Source organism: Palaemon carinicauda, chromosome 44 (assembly GCF_036898095.1).
Source record: "Palaemon carinicauda isolate YSFRI2023 chromosome 44, ASM3689809v2, whole genome shotgun sequence".
Taxonomy (NCBI): domain Eukaryota; kingdom Metazoa; phylum Arthropoda; class Malacostraca; order Decapoda; family Palaemonidae; genus Palaemon; species Palaemon carinicauda.
In genome coordinates this window covers 40,591,632-40,616,580 of record NC_090768.1, presented here as the reverse complement: position 1 = coordinate 40,616,580, position 24,949 = coordinate 40,591,632, and the positions used below count along the sequence as shown (strand labels likewise).

The 24,949-nt window shown below is 38.9% G+C and overlaps 1 protein-coding gene across 2 annotated transcripts in view; it reads left to right on the top strand.

Moving 5' to 3' along the window:
* LOC137634151 (WD repeat-containing protein 48) overlaps nucleotides 1-20,738 on the top strand; it is a 52,296-nt gene extending 31,558 nt beyond the window's left edge. For both annotated transcript variants that reach the window (XM_068366398.1, XM_068366397.1), the window contains exons 11-15: nucleotides 239-347; nucleotides 8,193-8,370; nucleotides 15,987-16,181; nucleotides 16,871-17,054; nucleotides 17,728-20,738. In XM_068366398.1, coding sequence (XP_068222499.1) covers nucleotides 239-347; nucleotides 8,193-8,370; nucleotides 15,987-16,181; nucleotides 16,871-17,054; nucleotides 17,728-17,823 — 762 coding nt within the window. In that variant the 3' untranslated portion in view covers nucleotides 17,824-20,738. The remainder of the gene's footprint in view (nucleotides 1-238; nucleotides 348-8,192; nucleotides 8,371-15,986; nucleotides 16,182-16,870; nucleotides 17,055-17,727) is intronic.
* The last annotated feature ends 4,211 nt before the right edge of the window (nucleotides 20,739-24,949 follow it).

The window sequence follows — 24,949 nt, the reverse complement described above, 5'->3', positions numbered from 1 at the left end:
CAATAGTATATAAAGTGCTCTTTCAAACCTTTAGCAGGATAGATATACCTGCTGATTGGTTACAGGCATACATATGTGATCTGTAGCTATAAGTGCTTCTGCTGCTTTTTATGTCTCTAAATGCATCTGGAGACATTGTAACCATAAATGAGGGCTAGTATGATTGATTTATTTGTGTGAGAAAAATGTTATGAACTTGTAATTTTTATAGAAAAGTTCTAATTTGTTTTTTCTTCAGATGCTGACGATTCATTTAGCAGAAAAGAGAGATGAAGTGGATTGTCTTTCTGCATGGGTATCGGCTAAGGATGCAGATTTCCCCACACAAGACGGCGTTGATCAGAAAAGTAATAATTATTATAGTACAGATATGTAGCTCAAAATATTCTGGTAATGCATATCAGTCATGTAGGTCTTATTTGGCCATTAATGCATCAACTCAGTAATTCTTTGCTTGGCCACTGAAAATAGATGATGCTCTTTTGGATGAATCTCCTAAGTTTAATGTTGAGAATAAGGTGTAATTTAGCTTTTGTTAGAAACAATGTGAAATTACTGTTAGTGACAGAATATATATAAAATTCTTGAAGTATAGGTTATGATATAAGGTCTTTGTCACTTATCAGAAGGCTTGGCTGCTAATGTACTTATTGAATTGTGGGGTTACTGTAGTAATAGAATGTTGCATACCTTGTATATGCAGTATTTTAGGGAAATAGTTGCATTTTTACTACAGATAATATTAAGGAACATGTTGCTGAAATATATATCAAGAAGTATGGAAGTTTACAGTACTTCATATCTTGATGTTGAGATAATAAGAACTTGTAATGAGAAGTTAGGAGCAGTAAGTTTGGAAGTAAAAGATGTTAGGATGAAGTTAAGTAAGAAAAATGTAGAAAATTATAAATAAGAAATTTAACCAGTAAAATAACAAGATAGACCTTGGAGAAGAACTGTCATGTATCCCTGTGATAGGAAAAAGAATGAAAATATTGATGATTGTTATCAAAACTCTAATGAGGATTGTGGAGGAAAAGAATTATCTTTAATTTAATTCTGTGCTTCTGTAGTAAATTTATCCAGATTTTGGTGCTTGGCATAGCATTGCAGTCAACTGTGCAGCCTACATAAAAGATAAATGTGAAAAACTTCCTCCATCTTGCCATTTTTAAATATTTAACTTAGCCGGTGAATATATAATAGCTGAGCCTCTGGCGGCTCGACAGAAAAAAACACACAAAAACTCGCGAGCGATCGCTATGAAGGTTGCGGGTGTGCCCACTAGCGCCAACTATCGGCCAGATACCGCATATACATGTAAACAGACCCAATTTTTCTCTGTCGGCCTTAACGACAAGACGTATCAATACTCGCTGTATAACCTGGAGTTTTCTCAACATATTTGGTGAAGTACTTCCTTTTGGTTTGAGCTTTCGCAGTGCAGGTGTTTTATCTTCAACTTAAATCTTGAACTCGTTATTGGATAGATTTAATTTTTGATGACTTTGGATTGTTTTTTGGACTTTCTTTGACTTTTAAATGGCCGACCCTTCCCTTAGTACGGAAGTGTGTTTTAGGCTTTTAGCAATTATCTTATCACGTTATAAATTAATTATAGATTTTCCTCTATATATTTTATATCTCAACTGCCTTTATTAGGCCTCTTCGATTAGCTTTCCATTTATAATAAACATCAAGATAAATTTTAATGATTTGTTTATATGCGACCTTTCCTATTCCTCCTCTAATCCGAGAGTAGGCGGTCCTAACTTGGAAACCGAAGTTAAACAACGTTGAGCCCTTTCAATCGTAAATAACTTTTACAGAGCAAATGATTTAAAACTTATTAAATGAATATTTTTTAGTAGATATTTTATGAAAGATTTTCTTTGAATAGTCTTCGTACTGTTTCAAAGATGAACTAACGTTTAGTTTATTTATGCTACGCAGTTTGCGCTCTATCGTTACGATAGAGAGAGAGAGTATCACGGTTTCACTTTGCAGAAAGAGTAAATCGATTCTGACGTTTTGTTCATTCTTCTTTCAAAGCTTAAATGTTTTAAATACTATTTTAAAGGAACTTGTTAATTGAAAAACCTTTCAGTTTTTTCCTTTGGTCAAATAACCTGTTTATTGACGAAAGGTAAGTGGGCTCTTCTCTTCGGTGCGAAATCAAGAGAGAGAGAGAGAGAGAGAGAGAGAGAGAGAGAGAGAGAGAGAGAGAGAGAGAGAGAGAGAGAGAGAGAGAGAGAGACGGAGAGAGAGAGAGGAGAGAGAACGTTCCGATCTTTATTCTCGTCCCAAGCGAGTAATGTTGTTCTCGAGTCAGTTTTTTTTTACTCTCGTCCCTAGTCTCTGTACGGGGAGAAAGGATAAAATGTTTTTAGTTTTTATTCTCGTCCCAAGGCACTGTACGGTGAGAGATTGAAAACTTAGTTTTGAATGAACTAGTGTTTAGTCTCCTTCCCAGCCACTGATCTTTTTATCTTAATATGTTTACTGTTTTTTGCTTGTATTAATGTGCTTACATTATACGACTGATTTCGCAATTATAACCTTTTGATGAGGGTAGAATTGCGTGCTTCAGGTAGAAATCAGTTTTATTCATACCTAATGTGAATTGTTAAAAAATTCGATTTCAGTGAAGTAAGTGCAAAACAGAAAATCGTAGTGATAAAGTGATAATTGCGCAAAGTGTTATCAGTGTTGCGACCGAGGGTTCATCTGTTCGTGCCTGTCGTTCGCCTAGTCCGAGACCTCTTGCAAGCTCCCAAGCCCAGGGGAGAAGTAATGTCGTACGACTTATGGGTTCGAGAGGACTTGATCAGCGAACAGACGTTCCCTCTATGGTTTCAGGCGTGTCTCATCAACACCGCCCCTGCCATAAGACGAGCGAGACGATTTTCTCCTCGTCATCCGAAGGCTTTTCGCATAAGAAACCGTGGAACAAGGTTTCGAGGCCCTTTAAGCGAAAGTCAGTCCTTTCAGGACAGGTCCAGCGTCCTGGTTTTAACTATTAGGACAGCTCTGACCCTATGCAGTCATCGGAAGACTGCTCGCCGCCTAAACAAAAGCGTAACACAGGCTCCGAGAGTCTTTTTGTAGGTAAGGTTTTGCAGTCACAGACGTTACCCTCGTCTCTTACCGCAACCATTCCCGTTGATCCTAAATGGGTTGTACGGCAAGACATGCAGAATAAGCTTGCCTCTCTTATGGAGGACTATTCTGTTGAGCAGGTTCACGATGATCCTCGCCGCTTAGCTGATCGAGATCTTGGCCGTCAGCCGCCCAAACGAGCCTTTGCTCGTCCTGTTGACATTGACGTTACAAAGTCACGTCAGTCGTGTTTTGTAGAGCCTCACTCGATGCAGTCCCGTGTTGACTCTCAGCCGCTTGTGGACGTTCAGCCGCTGCCGCTTGCTCTTGTTGACGTTCAGCCGCTGCCGCTTGCTCTTGTTGACGTTCAGGACGTTCACCAACCAGCATAGTTGACTTGTTTTGACGTTGAGCGTCAAGCACCGCAGTCAAGAGTTGTTTTGACTGCTCAGTCTAAGCAGTCAAGGCAGTCTCGAGTTGACGTCGAACGTCCTCCCGCACCTGTTGTTGTTACTGGTCAGTCCTTTAAGCAGTTACATGACATAGCGTCCTTGACTGCTACTGTTGCTCCTTTGCGTGTGGACTCTGCTTGTCAAGCATTGCCACCACGGCAGGTCTCTCCCTTGCTTGACACTCGGCTATTGTCGGACAAGGTTCCTTCAGATGAGGAAGTTGCTGTTCCCCCTCCTACTGATATTCCCTTGAGGACTCTGTCAGACGGAGAGGAGCCTAAAGCTGCTCAGCCCTCTATAGACTTTAAATAAATCATGCTGATTTTTAAGGATCTTTGTCCGGATCTTTTTGTAACTGCTGCTCCTCGTTCGCCTAAACGTCAGAGTTTACACTAGGCCTAGCTACTTCGAAGCCGTTGTTTTATAAGCTAGTGCTCTCTCGCTCTTCTAAGAGAGCTTTACGTTTGCTAGGCGACTGGTTAATCACCAGGAGGAGTTTGGGGGAGACAGCCTTTGCTTTCCCTACTTTTAAGCTGGCTTATAGAGCGAGAGTCTGATATGACAAGGGAGAAGTTCTCGGCTTGGGAGTTCCTGCCTCTGCCCAGATAGACTTCTCAAACCTCATAGACTCTCCCTGGCGCCTGGCCATGAGACGCTCCAAGTTTTTATGGTCGACTCCAGAGCTAGACCATCTCCTGGAGTTTTTTCGAGCGTTTGAAGTTTTGCTGTACAATTATGTCATGCATAAACAAGGCTTTCAGGGATGGCTCCAATGATCTGACAGCCACGTTCTCTGCAGGAACAAGTCCCTCAGGGATGGCTCCAATGATCTGGCAGCCATGTTCACTGCAGGAGTACGTAAGAGGCAAGTGCGCTCAGTGTGTTCATTGTCAAGACAAACTTCACGATGAAGTCTACCAGGCTGTCTTGACAGCATTAATGGAAGGCGACTGGATGGTCTCTCTCGACCTTCAGGAGGCATACTTCCACATTCCTATACACCCGGATTCCCAACCGTTTCTGAGGTTTGTTTACAGGAATGTGGGGTACCAGTTTCGAGCCCTGTGCTTTGGCCTCAGTCCTGCTCCTCTCGTGTTTACGAGGCTCATGAGGAATGTGGCAAAATCCCTCCATCTATCGGGGATCCGAGCCTCCCTGTACTTGGACGACTGGCTTCTCAGAGCATCGTCCAGTCTTCGCTGTCTGCAGTATCTACATTGGACGTTGAGTCTGGCCAGGGAGTTGGGACTTTTGGTCAACCTAAAAGTCCCAACTGATCCCATCCCAGATTATTCTATATTTGGGGATGGAGATTCGCAGTCCAGTTTTTTCGGGCTTTTCCGTCTGCCATCCGAATAGAACAAGCCCTGCTCGAAGTCCTACTGCTGAAAAGAGAACGTTTGTTCAGTCAGGAGTTGGAACAGTCTCGTAGGGACTCTCTCATCCCTGGAGCAGTTTGTCTCACAAGGGAGACTACACCTTCTGCCTCTCCGGTTCCATCTAGCCTCTCACTGGAACTAGGACAAGACGTTAGAGACGGTATCATTCCCAGTCTCCGAACCAGTAAAGGCATGCCTGAAATGGTGGGACAGCAATATTAGTCTGAGAGAGGGACTATCCCTAGCAGTCAAGAACCCAAACCACGTGTTGTTCTCAGACGCGTCGGATTTGGGTTGGGGTGCGACCCTGGACGGTCGGGAATGCTCGGGTCTGTGGACCTCAAGTCAGAAGAGCATGCGCATCAACGGCAAGGAGCTATTAGCAGTCCACTTGGCCTTGATGATATTCGAAAGCTTCTTCAAAACTTAGTGGTAGAGGTCAACTCAGACAACACCACAGCTTTAGCGTACATCTCCAAGCAAGGAGGCACACACTCCTTCACGCTGCTCGAGATCGCAAGGGACCTTCTCTTATGGTCAAGAAATCGAGGCATCTCCCTGTTGACGAGATTCATCCAGGGGGACTTGAACGTCTTGGCAGACTGTCTCAGTCGGAGGGGTCAGGTGATACCCACGGAATGGACCCTCCACAAGGACGTGTGCAAGAGTCTTTGGGCTCTTGGGGTCAACCCACCATAGACCTCTTTGCCTCCTCGTTGACCAAAAGGTTACCAATCTATTGCTCTCCAGTCCTAGATACAGAAGCAATCCACATAGACGCGTTTCTACTGGATTGGTCTCTTCTGGACTTATATGCATTCCCACCATTCAAGATAGTCAACAAGATACTGCAGAAGTTCGCCTCTCACGAAGGGACAAGGTTGACGTTGGTTGCTACCCTCTGGCCCGCGAGAGAGTGGTTCACCGAGGTACTTCAATGGCTGGTAGACTTTCCAAGAAGTCTTCCTCTAAGGGTAGATCTGTTACGTCAGCCCCACGTAAAGAATATCCATCAAAGCCTCCCCGCTCTTCGTCTGACTTCCTTCAGACTATCGAAAGACACTCAAGAGCTCGAGGCTTTTCGAAGGAGGCAGCCAGTGCGATTGCAAGAGCGAGGAGAGCTTCTACCATTAGATTATACCAGTCGAAGTGGGAAGTCTTTCGAGACTGGTGCAAGTCAGCATCTGTGTCCTCGTCCAGTACCTCTGTAGCCCAAATCGCAGATTTTTTTTTACATCTGAGAAAGGTTCGCTCCCTTTCAGCTCCCACGATTAAGGGCTACAGGAGCATGTTGGCTTCGGTCTTTCGACATAGAGGCTTAGATCTTTCCAACAATAAAGATCTCCAAGATCTCCTTAAGTCTTTCGAGACCTCTAAGGAACGTCGTTTGGCAACTCCTGGATGGAACTTAGACGTGGTCCTAAGGTTCCTCATGTCAGACAGGTTTGAGCCATTACATTCAGCCTCCCTGAAGGATCTCACCCTCAAGACACTTTTCCTAGTGTGCTTGGCTTCGGCTAAAAGGGTCAGTGAACTTCATGCCTTCAGTAAGAACATCGGCTTTTCTACAGAAAAAGCCACTTGTTCACTTCAACTTGGTTTCCTGGCCAAAAATTAACTGCCTTCTCGTCCTTGGCCTAAATCTTTTGATATTCCTTGCTTATCAGAGATCGTAGGCAACGAACTGGAAAGAGTATTATGTCCTGTTAGAGCTCTTAAGTTCTATTTAGCTGGTACTAAGTCATTACGAGGTAAATCTGAGGCATTATGGTGCTCAGTTAAGAAACCATCATTGCCTATGTCAAAGAATGCTTTGTCATATTTTATCAGATTTTTAATACGAGAAGCTCATTCTCACTTGAATGAGAAAGACCGATGTTCGCTTAAGGTTAAGACGCACGAAGTTAGAGCTATAGCAACCTCCGTGGCCTTCAAGCAAAATAAATTTCTGCAAAGTATTATGGACGCGACTTTTTGGAGAAGCAAGTCAGTGTTCGCGTCATTTTACTTAAAAGATGTCCAGACTCTTTACGAGGACTGCTACACACTGGGTCCATTCGTTGCAGTGAGTGCAGTAGTGGGTGAGGGTTCTACCACTACATTACCCTAATTCCAATATCCTTTTTAATCTGTCTCTTGAAATGTTTTTAATATTGTTTTTTGGGTTGTACGGAAGGCTAAGAAGCCTTTCGCATCCTGGTTGATTTGGCGGGTGGTCAAAGTCATTTCTTGAGAGCGCCCAGATTAGGGGTTTGATGAGGTCCTGTTGTATGGGTTGCAGCCCTTAATACTTCACCTCCTGGGAGTCTTTCAGCATCCTAAGAGGATCGCTGGGCTTCGTGAGGAAGACAGACTAATAAGGCAGAGTAATCGTCTAAGTCAACTTCCTTACCAGGTACCTTTATATATTTGGGTTTTGTTATGATATAACTGTCAAAAACTCTAAGCATATACGCTGTAAACTTAATTAACTCTGGTCTCTACCCACCACCATGGGTGTGAATCAGCTATTATATATTCACCGGCTAAGTTAAATATTTAAAAATGATATTTTAATTATAAAATAAATTTTTGAATATACTTACCCGGTGAATATATAAATTAAAGGCCCCCCCTTCCTCCCCGATAGAGACCCAGCGGGATGAGAAAAATTGGGTCTGTTTACATGTATATGCGGTATCTGGCCGATAGTTGGCGCTAGTGGGCACACCCGCAACCTTCATAGCGATCACTCGCGAGTTTTTGTGTGTTTTTTTCTGTCGAGCCGCCAGAGGCTCAGCTATTATATATTCACCGGGTAAGTATATTCAAAAATTTATTTTATAATTAAAATATCATATTGAACACCAAGTAAAAGTTGGCATTTTTTCTTTATTATTTGTGTGTTAAGATTTTCTATGTTAGATGATAAATCTGCATCAGAACCTTAGAGTAAGCCTGTTTCCTTCCAGGAAAGTAACTTCACCACCCTTTATTAAGTGGTTTAATAATGCCGAGTCTCATTTTTAGAAATAGAGTAGCCCAAAGGATGTGATTTGAGTACAAGGTAAAAAAATTGTTTGAAATAAAGGGAAAGAATTAAGACAGCTTGATGGGAATTTTAACTACATTCATGGAAATTAAACAGAATGTAATATGTAAGGTGGACATTTGACATAAAAATAATTTAAATTATGTTGGGGAAAAAATTGAGGATTTGTTTGATGTTCCATTAATGCTGTTGTCAAGACCATACTGTATTTTAATTATTTTTTTATTCTAGTAAACTATGGAGAACTGCTTTTGAAAGCCTTATTTGAACACTGGCCAAGAACTTATCTTGCTGAAGAAAGTGAAAGCGGTGATGAAGCAGAAGGGGGTGTTGCAAATCACAATGGCCATACTCCCCGACCAGGCAACGAATATTTCTCCATTCCTCCACACACACCTGTTATAATAAGGTACTCTATATTTATACAATTTGTATAGTCTAAAAAAAAATTTGCTCTGGGTATATGATTTGCCAAGTAAGGAGACAATGCACTTCCATATAATCAGACCTTGATGTACATAATTCATGTACATTTTTTTCCTGGAAAATCATTACCTAAAAAATATAAATAATACGAACCATGGTAGAAGTTTAGAATATGCAGGTAAGAAAACATGGTGAGTTGTAGTGTGCATTACCTCAAATCAACCCATTTTGCCTTTTGATTGTGTTAATTCCCACTTACCTGCATCAGTGACCACACTTGATACCTCAATCAGGTTTTATTTTGTGTTAGGTAAAGTACAGTAATTGTTATTTTACAATATTAAACTTAGCCGGTGATCATATAGCTGCAACTCTGTTGCTCGACAGAAAAACCTACGGTCAAAATATGCCAGCGATCGCTATGCAGGTGGGGGTGTACATCAACAGTGCCATCTGTCGAGCAGGTACTTAGTACTCCAAGTAAACAAAGAACCAATTTTCTCTCTGTCGGGCTACTGACAAGACCTACTAATACGCTGTTACTAACTGGATTTGTTTTCACAACTATTTGGTGAAGTACACTATTCTAGTTTTGAGCTTTCGCTATGCAGGGGTTTTATCTTCATCTCAAAACTTGAACTCGTTTTGGATAGATTTAATTATGGTGACAAAGAGAGTATGGACTCTCTTTCACTTTTAAATGGCCGACCCTTCCCTTAGACGGAAGTGTGTTTAGGTTTTTAGTAATTTTGCTTAACACGTTATAGATCTATATATTTTATATCTCTCCGCCTTTATTAGGCCTCTTCGATTAACTTTCCATTTATTATAAACATATAAAAATAAATTGTTATGTTTTGTTTATATGCGACCTTTCCTGATAGTAGGCGGTCCTAACTTGGAACCGAAGTTAATCAACGTTGAGCCCGTTATATCGTATTTAGCCTTTAAAGAATTTAAAACTTTTTAAATTTAATGTTTTATGAAAGAATTTCTTTGATAGTCTTCGTACTGTTTTCAAAGATGAACTAACGTTTAGTTTTTTAGACTACGCAGTTGTTGACGTTCAGGACGTTCAACATGCGCTCTATCGTTACGATAGAGAGAGAGTGTATCACGGTTTCACTTTGCAGTAAGAGTAAATCGATTCTGACGTTTCGTTCATTCTTTCTTAGCTTAAATGGTTTAAATTCTAAATTAAAGGAACTTTTTATTTGGAAAACCTTTCAGTTTTTTCCTTTAGCCAAATAACATGTTTTTTTGACGATATATAATTGGGCTCTTCTCTCAGGTGCGAAATCAAGAGAGAAAGAGAGAGAGAGATAGAGACGGAGGGAGAGAGAGGAGAAAAAACGTTCCGTTCAAGCGGGTAACGTTGTTCTCGTGTTACTCTCCTCCCTAGTCGCTGTACGGGGAAGAAGGTAAAACGTTTCTAGGGTTTTATTCTTGTCCCCAGGCTATGTGCGGTGAGAGATTGTAAACGTAGTTTATTTGAACTAGTGCTTAGTCTCTTTCCCAGCCACTGAATTCTTTATCTTTATATATGTTTTCTGTTTTTGCTAGTATTAATGAGCTGCATTATACGACTGTTTTCGCAATTACTACCTTTTAATGAAGGGTAGAATTGCGTGTTTCAGGTAGAAATCAGTAAAAGTTTCGATTTCAGTGAAATAAGTGCAAAACAGAAAATCGAAGTGATAAAGTGATATGCGCAAAGTGTTACAGTGTTGCGTCCGAGGGTTCGTCTGTTCGTGCCTGTCGTTCACCTAGTCCGGGACCTCTTGCAAGCTCCCAAGCCCAGGGGAGAAGTAATGTCGAACGACTTATGGGTTCGTCAGGCCTTGATCAACGAACAGACGTTTCCCTCCGTGGTTTCGGGCGTATCTACCCAAGATCGCCCCACCCACACAAAGACGAGAGAGCCCATTTACTTCTCGTCTGCGGAAGAGGTTTCTCGTAAGAAACCATGGACCAAGGTCTCGCAGCTTATTAAGCGCAAGTCGGTCCCTTCCGCGCAAGTCCAACGGCCCAGTTGTAGCCACTGGGTCAGTTCGGACTCGCTGCAGTCTTCCGACGACTGCTCACCTCCTAAGAGAGGCAAAGCGGTACCGCAACAGGCAGTAACACCGTCTGTTGCCGCACCTGCTACTGTAGACCCTAAGTGGTCTTTGCTGCAGACCATGCAGACACAGTTCACATCTTTAATGCAGGACTTTCGTGCGGAGAAGGTTGACGCTGCACCCGTTAGCCTACAACCAACCACGGTTGTGCGTTCAGTTGACGCTGAGGCTACCTTCTCCCGCACTCCAGCTGGGAGAGTCCCGCCACCCATGCGCAGTGTACCCTGCCAGCCGCATGTTGACGTTCAGCGACGCACGGAACCCTCCGTTGACGTTCGCGAGTTACAACAACAACCTAAGTTGTTTTGTTTTGACGCGGTGCGTCAACCTCCGCAATCTAGAGTTGTTTTGACTGCTCAGTATAGACAGTCAAAGCAGTCTCGAGTGAACACTGTATGTCCTCACGCACCTGTTGTGGTTGACAGTTCAGTTGTTGACAGTTCACAGACTGTCAAGCAGTTACATGACGTTGCCTTCTGGTCTGCTACTAATGCACCAGTGAGAGACTCACTGAGATAACCTAGCTTTTATCGGACAAGGTTCCTGTAGATGAGAAAGTGCTGTTCTCCCTCCTACTGATATTCCTTTGAGGACTCTGTCATTTGGAGAGGAGCCTTTAGCTGCTTAGCCTCCTATGGACTTTAATTAAATCATGATGATTTTTTAAGGATCTTCGTCCGGATCTTGTAACTGCTGCTCCTCGTTCGCCTAAACGTCAGAACTTACACTAGGCCTAGCTACTTCGAAGCCATTGTTGTTAAGCTAGTGCTCTCTCGCTCTCCTAGAGAGCGTTACGTTAGCTAGGCGACTGGTTTTTGTACCAGGAGGAGTTTTAGGGATACAGCCTTTGATTTCCCTTCTTTTAAACTGGCTTATAGAGCGAGAGTCTGATAGGACACGAGAGAAGTTCTCGGCTTGGGAGTTCATGCCTCTGCCCAGATAGACTTCTCAATTCTGGTAGACTCGCCCTGGCGCCTAGCCAGGAGACGCTCCAAGTTGTTTACAGGTTAACTTCTCAACTTTTGTCGAGCCTTTGAAGTTTTGCTGTACTATTATGTCACACATAACAAGGCTTCCAGGGATGGTAAATGGTTCCGCCTCAGTCGCTAACCCCGTCTGTTGCCACACCTGCTCCCGTAGATCCTAAATGGGCTTTGCTGCAAGACATGCAGTCCAAGCTTGTGTCCTTGATAGAGGACTTAAATGCGGAGAAGAACCTTCTGGCCAACAACCTTCCAACCGGTTGGTTGTACGCCTTGTTGACGCTGAGGTATCCTACTCGCGTCTGCCAGTTGAGGTGGTTCCTCCACCGATGCGACCCAGTGTGGGTTGCCAGTCGCACGTTGACGTTAAGCGACGCTCGGAGGTGGTTGTTGACGTTCAGTGTGTCACTAGGAAGACGTTCAACAACCAGCAGAGGTGACTTGTTGTGACGCAGTGCGTCAACCTCAGCAACCCGGGAGGGTGTTGACTGCACAACCCAGACAGTCTAGACAGTTTCGGGTTGACGCTGTACTTCCTCGCGCACCCATGGTTGTTGACAGTTCACAGACTGTGCAGCAGTGCCATGATATTGCGTCCGGCTCCGTCACGCATCCACCAGTGCGACCGGATTCAGCGAGTCAGACGTTGCCCACTCCGTTGCCGTTTCCTCATCAGTTTCGGATGAGGAACCCTCTGATGAGGACGTTGCTGAACAAGACGATCAACCCCCAGCCCTGCTATCCATCCAGAAGATGCTGAAGAAGGAACGCTGCCCAGTCAGGCTGTGGATGAGTCTGGTAGGGACACTGTCATCCGTGGATCAATTTGTGTCACTAGGAAGACTACACCTCCGTCCTCTTCTATACCATCTAGCTTTTCACTGGAAAAAGGACTAGACGCTAGAAGCGGTCTCGATCCCGGTTTCCGGAAAGATAAAGTCTTGTCTGACTTGGTGAAAGGACTATATCAACCTTAAAGAGGGTCTTCCCCTGACTGTTCAGACTCCCAACCACGTTCTCTTCTCGGACGCATCGGACGTAGGCTGGGGTGCGACATTAGACGGTAGGGAATGCTCGGGATTATGGAACTCGAGTCAAAGGACAATGCATTTCAACTGCAAGGAGCTACTGGCAGTACGTCTGACCTGGAAAGCTTCAGGTCTCTCCTTCAAGGCAAAGTGGTGGAGGTGAACTCGGACAACACCACGGCTTTGGCGTACATCTCCAAGCAAGGAGGGACCTACTCTCTGACATTGTACGAGATCGCAAGGGACCTCCTCACCTGGTCAAAAGGTCTAGACATTTCACTAGTAACGAGGTTCATCCAAGGCAACTTGAATGTCATGGCAGATTGTCTCAGTCGGAAGGGACAAATAATTCCAACAGAATGGACCCTCCACAAGGATGTATGCAAGAGACTTTGGGCCACCTGGGGCCAGCCAACCATAGATCTCTTCGCAACCTCGATGACCAAAACGCTCCCAATATTTTGCTCACCAATCCCGGACCCAGCAGCAGTTCATATAGATGCCTTTCTACTAGATTGGTCACATCTAGATCTATATGCATTCCCTCCGTTCAAGATTGTCAACAAGGTACTGCAGAAGTTCGCCTCTCACGAAGGGACAAGGTTGACGCTAGTTGCTTCCCTCTGGCCCGCGAGAGAATGGCTCACCGAGGTTCTTCGATGGCTAGTAGACGTTCCCAGAACACTTCCCCTAAGGGTGGACCTTCTACGTCAGCCACGCGTAAAGAAGGTACACCAAGGCCTCCACGCTCTTCGTCTGACTGCCTTCAGACTATCGAAAGACTCTCGAGAGCTAGAGGCTTTTCGAAGGAGGCAACCAGAGCGATTGCTAGAGCAAGGAGAACATCCACCCTTAGAGTCTACCAATCGAAGTGGGAAATCTTCCGAAACTGGTGCAAGTCAGTATCCGTATCCTCGACCAGTACCTCTGTAACTCAAATAGCTGACCTTCTCTTATATCTGAGGAAAGAACGATCTCTTTCAGCTCCCACTATCAAGGGTTACAGAAGCATGTTGGCATCAGTCTTCCGTCACAGAGGCTTAGATCTTTCCAACAATAAAGATCTACAGGACCTCCTTAAGTCTTTTGAAACCACGAAGGAGCGTCGTTTGGTTACACTTGGTTGGAATTTAGACGTGGTACTAAGATTCCTTATGTCAGACAGGTTCGAACCGCTACAATCAGCCTCCCTGAAAGATCTCACCTTTAAGACTCTTTTCCTGATATGCTTAGCCACAGCTAAAAGAGTCAGTGAGATTCATGCCTTCAGCAAGAACATCGGATTCTCATCTGAAACGGCTACATGTTCTTCAACTTGGTTTTCTAGCCAAACACGAGCTGCCTTCTCGGCCTTGACCAATATCGTTCGATATTCCAAACTTATCGTATGGTTGGAAATGAACTAGAAAGAGTCTTATGTCCTGTAAGAGCTCTTAAGTTCTATTTTAAAAACCTTTACGAGGCCCGTCTGAAGCTTTATGGTGTTCAGTTAAGAATCCATCTTTGCTTATGTCAAAGAATGCTTTATCCTATTTTATCAGACTGTTAATACGAGAGGCTCATTCCCATCTGAATGAGGAAGACCAAGCTTTGCTGAAGGTAAGGACACACGAAGTTAGAGCTGTCGCAACTTCCGTGGCCTTTAAACAAAATAGATCTCTGCAAAGTATAATCGACGCAACCTATTGGAAAAGCAAATCAGTGTTCGCGTCTTTTTATCTTAAGAATGTCCAGTCTCTTTACGAGAACTGCTACACTCTGGGACCATTCGTAGCAACGAGTGCAGTAGTGGGTGAGGGCTCAACCACTACAATTCCCTAATTCCATAACCTTTTTAATCTTTCTCTTGAAATGTTTTATTATTGTTTTTGGGTTGTCCGGGAGGCTAAGAAGCCTTTCGCATCCTACTTGATTTGGCGGGTGGTCAAAGTCATTTCTTGAGAAGCGCCTAGATTAGAGGTTTTGATGAGGTCCTGTTGTATGGGTTGCAACCCTTGATACTTCAGATCCTAGGGGTCGCTCAGCATCCTAAGAGGATCGCGAGGCTCCGTAAGGAAGACGTACTTAAAAAGGCAGAGTAATTGTTCAAGTCGACTTCCTTACCAGGTACTTATTTATTTTATGTTTGTTATTTTGAATAACTGCTAAAATGAAATACAAAATACTTAGCTCATAATAATGTAAACATGTAATGCTGGTCTCTACCCACCCCCCTGGGTGTGAATCAGCTATATGATCACCGGCTAAGTTTAATATTGAAAAATGTTATTTTTATTATTAAAATAAATTTTTGAATATACTTACCCGGTGATCATATATTAAAGGACCCTCCCTTCCTCCCCAATAGAGACCCAGTGGACCGAGGAGAAAATTGGTTCTTTGTTTACTTGGAGTACTAAGTACCTGCTCGACAGATGGCGCTGTTGATGTACACCCCCACCTGCATAGCGATCGCTGGCGTATTTTGACCGTAGGTTTTTCTGTCGAGCAACAGAGTTGCAGCTATATGATCACCGGGTAAGTATATTCAAAAATTTATTTTATTAATAAAAATAACATATTTGGTTAATAGTAGCAAGTGGGCCCAACCAACAAATGGAAAGGGAGACTTGGAGGTGGACTATCAATTGCACATTGATTGGGTTAGAACAAAAAATTTATATGATGTGAAAATATGAAGGTCAAACATTGTCACCCGAGAAAACATTCTTATGACAACCATAGGACCAAGGTGTGAGGTCTGCCTTCAAGACAGTTTATCTGCTGCACAACCTTTCTGAGCCATCAGTAGTTCTGAGCAGCATTACATCAAAATGAATGGGCTGCAACATGATGAACACTGAGGTCAACATAGCAGCTAGCTGCATGGGACACAAGTTATGAATGAGGTGTAGATAAATTTGTTACCCGAGTCACCTAATTTTTTTTTTTTCTTTTCTTTTTTCTTTTATTCTCCCATGCTCTTATCATTCCCTATGTTTTGTGCCAACCATTCAGTGATTCTTTGTTAACTTTATTTTAGTTTGATATTGTGTTTTACTGCATTATTATGTAAGTTCATTCTGTTAATGTTATACTGTATAAAATTCTATTGTAAAGTTACAATATTTATAGTCATTAAAATATGTGGGCAATGATTATTTAGCATAGCTTGCTTTATGTCATTGTGTGGGCTGTTGGCATGAGACAATTTCAAAATGCATATACAAATTTATTTAGCCTAAGTATTATTCAGTGGTTCATCCAGTTTAGTTGCAGTCTTTATGTGAACCAAGTCCTAATCATACATTTCATCATCACACCTCATTTTTTAGGAAGATTGAGTGCAATTTAAATGATGATGATGATGGGGGTTTTTAAACCAAAAGTTTTTTATTGTTTCTTGTTTGAATTACAGCATTTATATTACAAATTATACAGTGTGTGTTACTTTAAACCTTAGTAATTTTTACCGTTTAAATTTTTCAGTGAAATTCAAGGTCGCACATTATATAGATTGCTGTGTGGTGATGCTGGTGGGGATACTGAAGGAGTTCTCCTAAATGAATCAGTTCCACCATGGGTACTGGACATCGTTGTAAAGAAGAATACTCCTAAGCCAAAAAACAAAGTATACTTTTTTCTGCTTCCTCATGCATCATCGGGGATTAAAAGAGAAAAGAAGTAAGTATTAAGAAAATTGGTAAATTCATTGTCAATGGAATCGAGTAAAGTCGGGGTTAGGTATTTTGCAATTCAAGCTCCTTGGTATATCTGGACTAGAGGGGATTTTATGAAATATATTTTAGAAATGAGTCTAAGAAGCCATTAATGCAGTGTAATAGATTGATTTCAAGTCTTGAGTTAGCTGCTGTATGATTTAAGACCCTTTTCATTAGAAGAATTTTTTCTGTAATAAATTATGATACTTTGTTCTGTATCATTTGCATTACTGGTGGTAAAAGCACACAATCCTTCAAACTTTATTTTTTTCTTGTAAGCTTGCTTTGCAACTTGATAATTGTATATATTTTTATAATTTGATAAAAAATATGATAGTTACAGAAGGTGAAAGTGTTAAGTAAATTTAGTGAAATGTAATAATCTACACTTGTCTTGCTTGAATAATTTGATATGTGTAGACATTTCTTTGAATAAAATCACCATTGTGGTAAAAGATATAAAAACCATGAGAGCAAGAATAACATAACAGTGGAAAATAACAAATGAACTGATACATAAATATTTGTTTGCTTTTACGTTGTACCATCATGTTTTATTAGATGGGCATAAATTTTTAGGTAAAGTATTTGAAGTTTTTCACATGTTTTACTTGTATAAATACATTTTTAAAATTTTGCTTTCATTTTCAGGGATCGTCTGAGTGCTAATGATTTCATTCAGATTAGGAAGGTTCAGGAACATGTGTATGAAAAGGTTCTTGGAGGTGGCAGTGATGCTGGCTCAACAACCAACAATAATGATCGAGGTAGCGATGACAAAGCTGAGACAGCTTCCATTGCTGAAGATCGTGTTCAGCTACTTTGTAATGATAAGGTAATGATTTTTCCTACTTTGCTCCCTTATGGGAACAGGTTGACTGACATTTCCGGGGAAAAAAAACAGAATAATACAAACCTAAGGGTTCCATCCCAATAAAGATCGTATTCCAGTGCAGGAAAGAAACGGAAAATTAAAGGGTAAACTATTAAAGTGAAGTATTGAAAAAGAATTAAGATAAGTAACTAAGTTGAATAAATAACAGATCAACTATGAAACAAGTGGTATGTTAACCTAAGCAACAGAAAAAATGTCACGGATTAAACTATTTAATTAGAAAGACCATCCCACCATTTGGTCACACCTGGAATAAAACTTCCAGAATACCCTATAACATTCATTCTCATAAAAAAAAGATTTAGAATTAACTGAATATTAAAAGTGGATTGTATAATCTGGTTAGATTTGAATCCTGGGGATGGTCAGAATTATGAAAAATTGTATACAGCATGCACAAGGATTAAATGAAATCACCATTTCAAAGATTAATATCCAGGTCGCGAATTAGGAATTTAATAAACCGCGAAAGGTTTGCCTAACAATTTAAGATGAGAGTCAGTTCATACAATTTAACCTTGCCACTGACACCTGAAGTCATTACTAAGTAGCTTTTGCTGTGTACTGGAAATGCTATACAAGTTTAATGCTAATTTTGGTTTTTCAATTTCAGGTTTTAGACCCCAACATGGACCTCAGAACAGTGCAGCACTTCATCTGGGGTAACACTTCTCAAGACCTTGTATTATTTTATCGACCAATTAAGTGAAATCTTGTGTGTGAATGGGATAGCATTCCTTCTATTCCGGTAATGTGTTGGATAAGATTGCTGTCAGCGAGATTCCGTTGTCCGTAAAAATTTTGGTACAACACATTTGTTATTTGTTGCTCCTTAGGAGTTATTGGTTTGTTTAATATATGATAGAATAAAAATCGAACCTGAAATGCCAAACCTGTTAGACTTTGAGTCATGTACATTAACTTCATTTTCACTGTATAGAATCATTCACTTTCTTTGTAATACTGTACTTTGTTTCATCTATGTATATTTAATTTATATTAATGGATGGGATATATTATCATCCTTTGATTAAGAAAGAGGATGCAATTTCATAAGAGTAGCATATTGCTCTCTGGAAATACAGTATACATGGGACTGATGGATGATAAGAAACTCCTTTTCAGACTTTACAGTATCATGGTAAAGAGTGAAAATGCCAGTGCTTTATTTGCCTGGCTCAGTGTATATGAGTTGTGGGTCGAAACCATTCAACGGCGATGATCAAAGGAAATTCTCCCGGAAATTGGAGGCAAGATGTTAACCTGAAAAATGTGATTGAATCATAATTATTGCTGTTTTGAAAGTTTAACTTATCACCAAAATTTTTTAATGCAGTAACCTTGAAATTTTCTTAATGCAATAGGTCTTTGAAAGTCTTAATATTGCTTTGTTCCCAGTGAGAACAGAACTTATAGTGCTCCTTCTAGGAAATGATTACCTGGGCCTTTAGTGTCACTGCATTTGTGAGTGTTATGTGAAATGTATTTAGGGTTTTGGAAAAAAAAATGGGCCATCTAAGATAATATTTTGGCTTAAGTGCAATGACTTTATTGTTCTCATTGCTTCTTAGGAGTATTCATGCATTGAATATATTACGCAGCATATAATAACTATGTGCAAATTGAAAATGTGGTGATATAATCTTGTGGGGATTTATATATCATGTATTATGCATAGATATGTTTATTATTGTTCAATTCTAATTTATTTTTCTAACCAAATTATGTTTCTGTGTATGTGTATGCATGTGTATGGCAGAACACACTAGAGGATGCTATTTTATACAACTGGGGATATTTGATAATGAAAGGTGAATGTAACGTATCTTCTATTCCCTGAATATGCTTGGAATCCAATTACATTTTGTTATATGTAGGAAAGTGTTTAAGCTTAGAAAACTAATTTTTGCTTGCTTGTGATGAACCACTTCTTGTTCCCACCTTAAGTAAAATGTCGTGTTCCTGAAATAAGGGTTTCCTCTTGGCTAATGAATATTCCATCTAAACAAAATTATATAATTATTAGATACATACATACATATACCAAGGCCCTTCCCCCAATTTTGGGGGGTAGCCGACATCAACAAGAAACAAAAACAAAAAGGGGGACCTCTACTCTCTACGTTCCTCCCAGCCTAACAAGGGACTCAACCGAGTTCAGCTGGTACTGCTAGGGTGTCACAGCCCACCCTCCCACATTATCCAAAAGTGTTTCCCCAAGTAATGATAGCCATAATTTTTTCCTTTTTAGGTTTGTTATAATTTTTATCCAATCGTATTTATTCTCTGCGACGTAAGAATTTACATTTAGTTCTTATAGACTACTTTTATAAAGTTCCAAAAAAGTCTTACACAATGTTGATTGTATGTGCAGATACTCCAATTTAGTTTGGACTCGAAGTAGATTAATTTCTCTTAAATCCAAAATTATTTATGATTGAATTTTCACTGAATGTTAAATTTAATTGAAAAAGTACAAAAGAATAGATGAGTATATGCTTGGGAAGCCTCCATACTTGCTGCATATTTTCTCATGGCAGGTTTAGCTAATGTTAATACCAATCTGTTTATGAGAAATAAATTGTGTGGATCTCTCTCTCTCTCTCTCTCTCTCTCTCTCTCTCTCTCTCTCTCTCTCTCTCTCTCTCTCTCTCTCTCTCTCTCTCTCTCTTTTTTATTTCCACTTGTGTTCATCGCTGTTTAAACTTATTTTTGTTGTTTTGAAAAACCATAGTTCTTGTCAGCCTCTTGAGATATATTTTGTACAAGTCCAAAGGATTTTTCTTCAAGTTAGGAGAGGAAATTTCAGCAAGAAAGTGAAAGTTGTCCAGTCAGATGTTAGGAAAAAAAGAAATGGTAAAGCAGTGCCAGTGGGGTGTTAGAAAGCCCACTTTGTGGTGCACATTGCATCCCATTGGTTGTTGTTATTATTATTATTATTATTATTATTATTATTATTATTATTATTATTATTATTATTATTATTATTAGGAATGATTATTTTCATATCACTACTGAATCATTTATTGATTCATGGGACTTGCCTGAGTGAGTTGCCTTTGAGTAGGAAATTCTGATTGAATCGAGGTAAAATGAAGGACTCTATACAGGTAGATGAGAACATACTGAAATATACTATTGGAAAAGAAAAGAAAAGCAGAGAGCTTATTAAGATGGGATATTGAAAGTAGGGATCTAGAACCTTCAGTACCATCTTCAGTGAGGTTTCGGGTTAAATGGAAATAAATTATTATCTGGAACTCAACCAGAATTTATTTTTTTTTAACCTTGAATTTCATCATTTGTATTAAAACTCATTTTGTAAATTAATAGATTTGATGTTCCGTACAGAATGCATCACAAAAAAAGTAGTTTTTGTAATATTTTTTTTTAGGAAGGGTTCAGTGGTTACAACCTTTAGGATTATTTTTACTGACCTTAGCTTATTTCGAATGTATGGTTATTTCATGATATTTTTGTCAGGGTCTTTATTTTGTGTATAAGACAGAGTTCGGTGAACTTATATTGTGTACTTGTTTAGTAATGAAAATTACCCATGATAAATTTTTGCTTTATTGCCATTTTCATTACAATTTAGAAGTAATTTGAAATGAATTATTGATTTAAATATGTATCAGGAAAAGCTTCTCCCATCATCAGCATGTTAATTTTCATGCCAAAATTCTTATTTATTTCAACTGTGGTTGTATGATGCATTTTTGAACTTGTAAATATTTACTGGACTTTATTTCTTTTTTGGAAGTAATTTTATCATTATTGATTTTCTTTTAGGTAGATATCTTTAGGTTACTGTTACAAACCCATAATTAATTAATCTTTTGAAACCTTTTTCTGTTTATTTCAGTGTTGTACCCAATATAGAAGTTATTAAGCAAGTTTTTAGACTTTCAACATAGTAATCAGATAGATTATAGTTTGTGAAGGCAAGAATAGTGCTCTGCTGCTTAAAATAAAAGTCATTTGACGAGAATTAGTTTATACAGATCCCAGTATTTATGACGGGAGAACTTATGAAATGGAATTAGTATCTTTAGTTAAAATACTAGATTGAAAGCAGATAAGTGATTACTATAGATTTCATAATTTGATAATATGGAATATCTTAAGTTGACTAGTTTTATCCAGTATTTGTATTGATTATTTTTGGAGAATGCACCTTTAATTTTAAGAATTTCCCTAGACAATGTTACAAGACAAGAATGAGCTGTTACTGTTGGGTCAACTCCTCAACTCTTGTGATGTGGGGCTAGGTAAGTGTTCATATACAGTACATAATTTGACCTTGGGGAAGAGATTGACATTGAATTTTGTTCAATAGTCTTATTTATACCCGTGAGGTTTAAATCTCTGAAAGGAAGGGTGAATTTATTGTCAGTCTTATTAGCAAGAGAATTTTACCAGTATATTATGTATCTTTAATTTTATATCGGTTCCTCTCCTTTTTGTTAATGGTACATTTGCATATATTGTCAATGTGGACTGTTGTTTTTCTGTTTAGTTTATCAGTTATCAGGAACTTCTTTGTGTGGAAATAAAAGCAATTCAGTCATTTACAGTAAACATTTTTTTCTGTTTATTAAGAGCTAAATCTGAAATATAGTTTGATAAACAATATCCATATCATGAAATTATTCTTGTGTTGGTGATTTTCGTTGATAATTTCTTTTGTAATTGTTAACTGATTTTATTCATGTTCATTGGTATTCCTTTTTAATTCATACCCAGATTATTGTCAGACTTTTGTTGAAATAGTTCCCAATTTTTCTTTTGCAAGTTGGAATCAGGAAGTGAATTTTTGAGTATTTTTCTTGAGCATTTTGTTTTTCTTTAAACTTATTGTGCTTGTGGCTATACTTCATCATCAAATACAGTACATTTCTTATTTGACACACATGGTAACTTAGAATAATGATGAAACGCTCATCTTTCCTTATGAAAGTATCAAGGTCAATTTTGATCAATAGGGTTACAGTAGTTGAAATTCAAGGATCTTGACCTTAGATTAAATTTTTCCTTGTTTATAATAGCTCATATTCCGTAAAATTATTTTAAGAGAAAAAAAGTGGTTAGTATTTGCGTCATTTACTCATTTTCATAGTCCACAGATGTAGTAACTTATAATGTTAAATACTTTAGTGAAATTATATAATAGACAGAAGTATTAATACTAGTCCATTTCTTTTAGCGAGGCATATTTGCACCGACTCGCAACGGTGCCCTTTTAGATCGGAAAAGTTTCCTGATCGCTGATTGGTTAGGATTATCTTTTTCAACCAATCAGCGATCAGGAAACTTTTCCGAGCTAAAAGGGCACTGTTGCGAGTCGGTGCAAATATGCCTCTCTAAAAGAAATGAACTATAGCATAAAACCTTTTCTATTTGGTTACAATTGATTCATAAAATCACATGATTTTTGTCATGAATTATGCACAGTTAAGGCAGTTTTAATGAGATAATTAACTTATATTCCATGAATAAAGATTTCAATAAATTGAGATGCACATTTCCTGTTTATAGAAATGGCAGCATACTTCTTTTTCGTTAACATGGTTTTTATCAAATGAATACTGGCCAAGGACTTTTTTTTTTTTTTAATTGAAATACAGTATTTTTCTTTGTGTTTTTTTATATTTATTTGGTGATGTAGTGACTTTAATTCATGAAATAACTAACTGATTGTCTATTAGTTACGGATAGAGCCAAAGATTTTTATCATAGGTACTCAACTACTAAGGTGAAACAAGCATGGATGTTTGCTAACCACAGAAAATTATGATTAGCATTGAAAGAATATATTTATTTCTGTCTGAAGGATGTAGGCTTCAAATTGAAGTAAATGTGTAACATTTATAGCAACTGCTGGCAGTCATAAAGCATGTCTTCTCTTACATCCTTTGATCATTTTGAATTATTTTATAAGTACTTACCAGGAGAGAGAGAGAGAGAAGCTACATTAATGGATAAAATCACTCTTAGATGTTGTTCACGGGTGAATTCTTAATATCAGACGTTTCAGTTTGCATTTATTCTCCTGTTGATTCAACATGAAATATATCTATTGCCTCCTTTATATTCTAGTGGGATTAATATTTCCAGTTACATGGAAGTATTCACTGTGTGCCCTTTGTTATAATATAAATTTTTGTTCCATCAAGATGCGTTATATAACTTGAGTGTTTATCCTACCTCTCTTGGAATTGCTCTACCAGATTATGAAGTAAACAAATACTTATCAGCAATTCCACATTTGAGCTCTTGGGATTCTTGGACTGCGATGGAAGGCTTTTTTTTATATGTCCTTATGGCTATGATTGCTTGGTGCACTTTTGGGTTGTAGTAGAGTTCATATATTAATCAGTCAGATGCAATGCATCACTGGGAATGCAATTGTTAGCTTACTGAATAATAGTATTCATTTTGAAATGATAGGGCTATACAAAGTGCTTTAGGATGTATATTATCATATTACGCTATTGGAATTTTTTTTATAAGTTTGTTACATACACATTGCTATTGGTTTGTAGGCTATTACCATTTCCAATGCAAATTTGAACCGAGTGAATGAAAAGGGAGTTTGAGGGTCCATTGTAAATTTAAAATGTAATACAGGTATTCAAAATATACATATATAAATATTGATAGTTTTTTACAGATCTTTCCATTATAAAAGTACCTTGAAACTTTATGTAGATAGGACTAAGGCACTGACTGCTCATACGCAAGGGAGTTTTACTCAGAAGGATACAGCAAATGTTTATTTTGTAAACTTTCTCATATACCCAACAGCCCAACTTTTGAAGTAATTGAAAGTAAATGTAACACACAGGTTGCATACACTTAATATCTTTGAGTAGGAGACAGCCAATATTATATATCATAATAGATGTAAGGTACCTTTATATTGTTTAAGTCTTTACCCAGACCTTCAATGACAGGGAATATTGTAGGTGACTTATCAAGTACATGGATTGTACTATACTTTAATTATGTAATAAGTAGTCTTAAGTGATATTCAGTGTCACTTGAGTTATATAAAGTATGGAAAATGTGTCAGTCATCAGCTGATCATAAAATTGATGGTATGCAGGAAAACTCTGGGAAAATATAATTTATTGGTTTATTAAAGCAGCTAACTCCACTTTGCTTCTAACGAGGGTTAGTTGCTTTCACTGATTTATATGTACAGTAAAGTTTGGATTACATACTGAATGTGCCTGCCATGATGATATTCTTGCAATATAGAACTTTGATACCAATGATACGTCTTCAGGTATTAACATTGATTAAATCACTGTTTTGTTATCATTGGAATAGATTTTACAATGATTAGATGATTTAGCAAACAAAGTATTCTGTGTGGGATTATAGATGTATCAGTATTTTTTTGGAGTACATCACAGCTTCCTATATAAAATTAGATGGAAAAATTATTCTGTGGGTGCCAAAGCACTGCATTTTTTTCCTCCACCACTTGCCAGTGAAATCTGTATTTGTTCAAGAAAAACTTCTCCTGTGCTGTTGCTCATTGTATTAATATTTAGCAACGTGGCTGTTTGTGTAGTTAATTTTTTGCCTTTTTTTTAATTTTCAGGTGCTTCTTATGAATACATAAAGCTAAAATTGGATGTCACAAATTTTTTTTATATACTTTCTCATTTGGTTCATAGTAGATATTGATTAGTCAGTTTAGTACTTTCCTTTTCAGCCCCTCACAGTTTCTTGAAAAATTTTATTTGACTCTCATGGGTGTATTATATGCTGGTGCTGACTCTCTTGATAGTTTATTATAGTTTTGTCAGCATACCATAATTCTC